A 3,402-nucleotide genomic window follows, 5' to 3' on the forward strand; every position below is an offset into this window, starting at 1 on the left:
CAAGAAAAGTCTTCTTGGCGGGGTCAACCACTTCTTGCCATAGTTGATAACCACGAAGTAGTGGTGTATTGGCTGTGAGGGTTCTCGATCTGTTCTGGTCAGAGCCTTAGGATCATTAACATTGAAACTCCATCAATAGACTTATCATATTACCTTTGGAAGATCGGGCAAGCGCACATCACATATTCACATTTATGTTTATATGCGTAAAGGCTCACATACACACTTAAGGTTTTTATTTAGTTTTGCAAAACTCTTTTTTTTTTGGAAAAGTTTTTGGCTTTATTGATTTTGAGAAATTGGACTGTTACAATTTCTTACTGAATAAAAAGGTTCAATTCATTCCACTAACTAATCATTTTCTCTTGAAGTGTATGAGACACCCACCCGGCAACAATCTCTGTGTATTTTATGTTCTTACTTTCATGCACGCATTTAGCCTAGACAGAGACACTGTTAGGTTCAATAATCTTGAGGTATGAAATAACATATCGATGTCTTCTTTTCAATTTCTACAAACGCAACGCTCCAAACTAAGCACAAGTGTGTTACAACATGCAGAAATACATGCCCTTCAAGAATAGATAGTTGGGTTTTTCTTGGAGCATTTTATCAATCTAAACGGTGAGTTCTATAAACCAATCGTGCCGTCCACGCGTGAGAGACCTTAAGAAGACACCGTACCTTCTAGTAGAGAGTATGCGACAAGGAGGAAGACTACCAAGGGGCTTGACAACGTATTATATTTCGCCAATTGACACAATATTAATGAATTCTAATTAATTACTATTTATGAAAAAATTATATGAATTACTATGTATGATGCGAAGTTAGTATCATCGGACGACACTTCGATAGAATAGCCTTCCAATGATGATGTGAAGGAGGAGCAAGAAGCAACGACCAGTAAGCATACCCAGGAGGAGGATGAGAGGCTGGTCTGTCAGTTGTGCACTGTGGACGAGCAAGAAGCAGCATCCCGTAACCGTATCCAGAAGGAGAAGGATGAGAGGTTGGCCCGTTAGCTTTGCACTGTGGATGGGAAAGAAGCAGCGTCCCGTAAGCATGCACAGGAAGAGGAGGACGAGAGGGCAGCCTGTCAGTGTGCTGCAGAGGAGGCTAAAAGCTCAAACCATAGAGGCTTTTAGGCGTCATACTTCGATGTCTTTGACACACCGGCTAGCCTGGAGCATAGGCAACACTGCGATCGATCAGGCGCGCGTGGCCGGGTCCTTTGCTCCATGACCATCGGCCCCCCTCCCTGCGGTGTTCCCGATCATACACACGCTATTAGTGATTAGTGCGGAGACATGGTCCTCATTGCGGGAGAGGTAGAGGGATACTGGACTAGTTCAACATGATTGACTTTTTAGGGGATGACCTATAAGAACTATTATGTATATATGTGTGTTTGTCGATTTTTGACGTCTTGTAATATGTGTTTATTACTATGTGTATTAATGAAGGTATTTTTATTATTGATTTATAGTAAATATATGTATCATTGTATGTATGTATTGAGAGAGAGATGGAGAGATCAAGGAGAGAGAGGGAGTATAGAGAGGACAGAGAGAGAGAAGACCACTAGGGAGGAGAGGGAAAATACTGCCGGCTGAAACTTTCAATCGGCAGTGATTCCAACGAATCACTGCCAGCCGAAGGCTTCAACCAGCAGTGATGCCTTGGGTATCACTGCCGGCCAAATCCTTCAGCCGGTATTGCCCACTGCTGGCTCCAAAACTGGCATGGAAGGAGATTTTGGAGTTGGTAGTGAAGGAGGTTTCTGCAGTACTGAGTGATTAACTTTATCAACTGCCGGTTCATAAGCTATGATAATAATTCTTCCCACACGGTTTATAAACCGTCAGTGATATCACATCACTATCCTCACATTAGAAACTTATAGTAACAGATCGGTATATAAGCTCATTCATGTAATAGTGATAACTAACATTAATCCTTCTAGTGGCTCAGCTTGCATGTTTAATCCAACAAGTTCTTGTACGCGCAGAGAGAGTTGTTGCACTAAGTCACTCGCCGACAAGTGATGCATATATAATACAGGATCAAAACCACACGGTTCAACATTTAGATGGCACGCAATACAACTTGCTCGGCATACACGAGTACCTGACGAGAGTTACGCATGCATATGCTTGCAGTCCAAACCACAAATATGTAACACCCACACGTAGTACATGACAAAGAACACGAAGGTACGTGACAAGATCTGATGACCCCAAGCCATATAAAATACCAGATCGATCGGTGGATGGCCGGACGGAGAGATGCATGCATGGATCTAGCAGTTGGCGGGCGTGGCGAGGCCGCACTTGGCTGGCAGCTCCATGGCGCGCTTGGGGTCGATGTTGTAGACGCTCATCCACGGCGAGTTCTTGTAGGAGCACAGGCAGTTGAGGTCCGCGCCCGCCAGCGCCGCGCAGCACGAGTCGGACGGCCTCGGCGCCGGGTCCGTCGTCTTGGCCGCCGCCGGCTGGCACGACATGAACTGCTCGTTGCTCATGTTGCACACCGCTTCCGTAGGCGCAGCCGCGAGCGCCAAGGCGACGAGCAGGAGGGCAACCAGCGCCAGCGCCTTGGCCATGTCGTCGTGGCAACTAGCGGTCTGGACTGGAATGATTGATGTGGCTGGATGGCCGTTTGTGATGGCTCCGTGCCCAGTATTTATAGCGCAGGGGTGGGGCATTAGCCTGCGGTGCATGCAAGTTTGTGGTTTTGAGGAGCGGCCCTTGGGTTTCGGTTGTGAACATATTATATTGGGACTGATGCTCTGTTTAGCGACAAAGTTATGGGTGGTCTATGCATGTTTAATTTTTGTTCCCTGGCAGTTTGGCCAAGCCAGAATTAGCATTTCATGTCTGACGATCGATAGTATAAATTACCATATATTAGTATTCTATACGTAACTAGCTCTCCTAATATTTTCATATATTCTCAGAGCATACGTTTGTACTGAAAAAAGAATTCTTAGACGTATATACATTGTCCGTACGTAATAAGGTATCTTAAAAATATAGAAGTTTATCTCTAAAAATATCAGAATTCTATTAAGGAAGGAGTTCACCACTGAGGATAAGTCCATTGAAATCAAAAAGTCAATCCCCGAGTCTACAGGAGCCTCATGGCATGGTGCCTTTTGTAATTAGGATCTATATTGACTCTCGTTAAGACTATAAGTAAGGAACTCTCGACTAGATTTAAATCTATCTAGACTCTTCTTTTATAATACTATCTCGAAGGTAAATACAAGATCACATAATATAGACCTATTATCCTTTGCGAGATTTAAATTTGTATAAATCTATATATTTAGTGTGTGATTTGACTACAGAGAGTATCTTTGCCTGTTGACACGCGATTGTTGTCTTGGCTTCTGTAATG

The 3,402-nt window shown here is 43.9% G+C and overlaps 1 protein-coding gene across 1 annotated transcript; it reads right to left on the reverse strand.

Moving 5' to 3' along the window:
- Nucleotides 1-2,017: 2,017 nt before the first annotated feature.
- LOC133891971 (putative lipid-transfer protein DIR1) lies at nt 2,018-2,673 on the reverse strand. Its single transcript, XM_062332701.1, has one exon. The coding sequence runs from the start codon at nt 2,603-2,605 to the stop codon at nt 2,303-2,305; it is 303 nt and encodes a 100-aa protein (XP_062188685.1). The 5' UTR covers nt 2,606-2,673; the 3' UTR covers nt 2,018-2,302.
- Between the last annotated feature and the right edge of the window lie 729 nt (nt 2,674-3,402).

Source organism: Phragmites australis, chromosome 15, assembly GCF_958298935.1.
Source record: "Phragmites australis chromosome 15, lpPhrAust1.1, whole genome shotgun sequence".
NCBI lineage: Eukaryota > Viridiplantae > Streptophyta > Magnoliopsida > Poales > Poaceae > Phragmites > Phragmites australis.

Bases quoted from the DNA above. Each gene is read 5' to 3' on its own strand.
- LOC133891971 (XM_062332701.1), bottom strand. From the start codon at position 2,605: ATGGCCAAGGCGCTGGCGCTGGTTGCCCTCCTGCTCGTCGCCTTGGCG.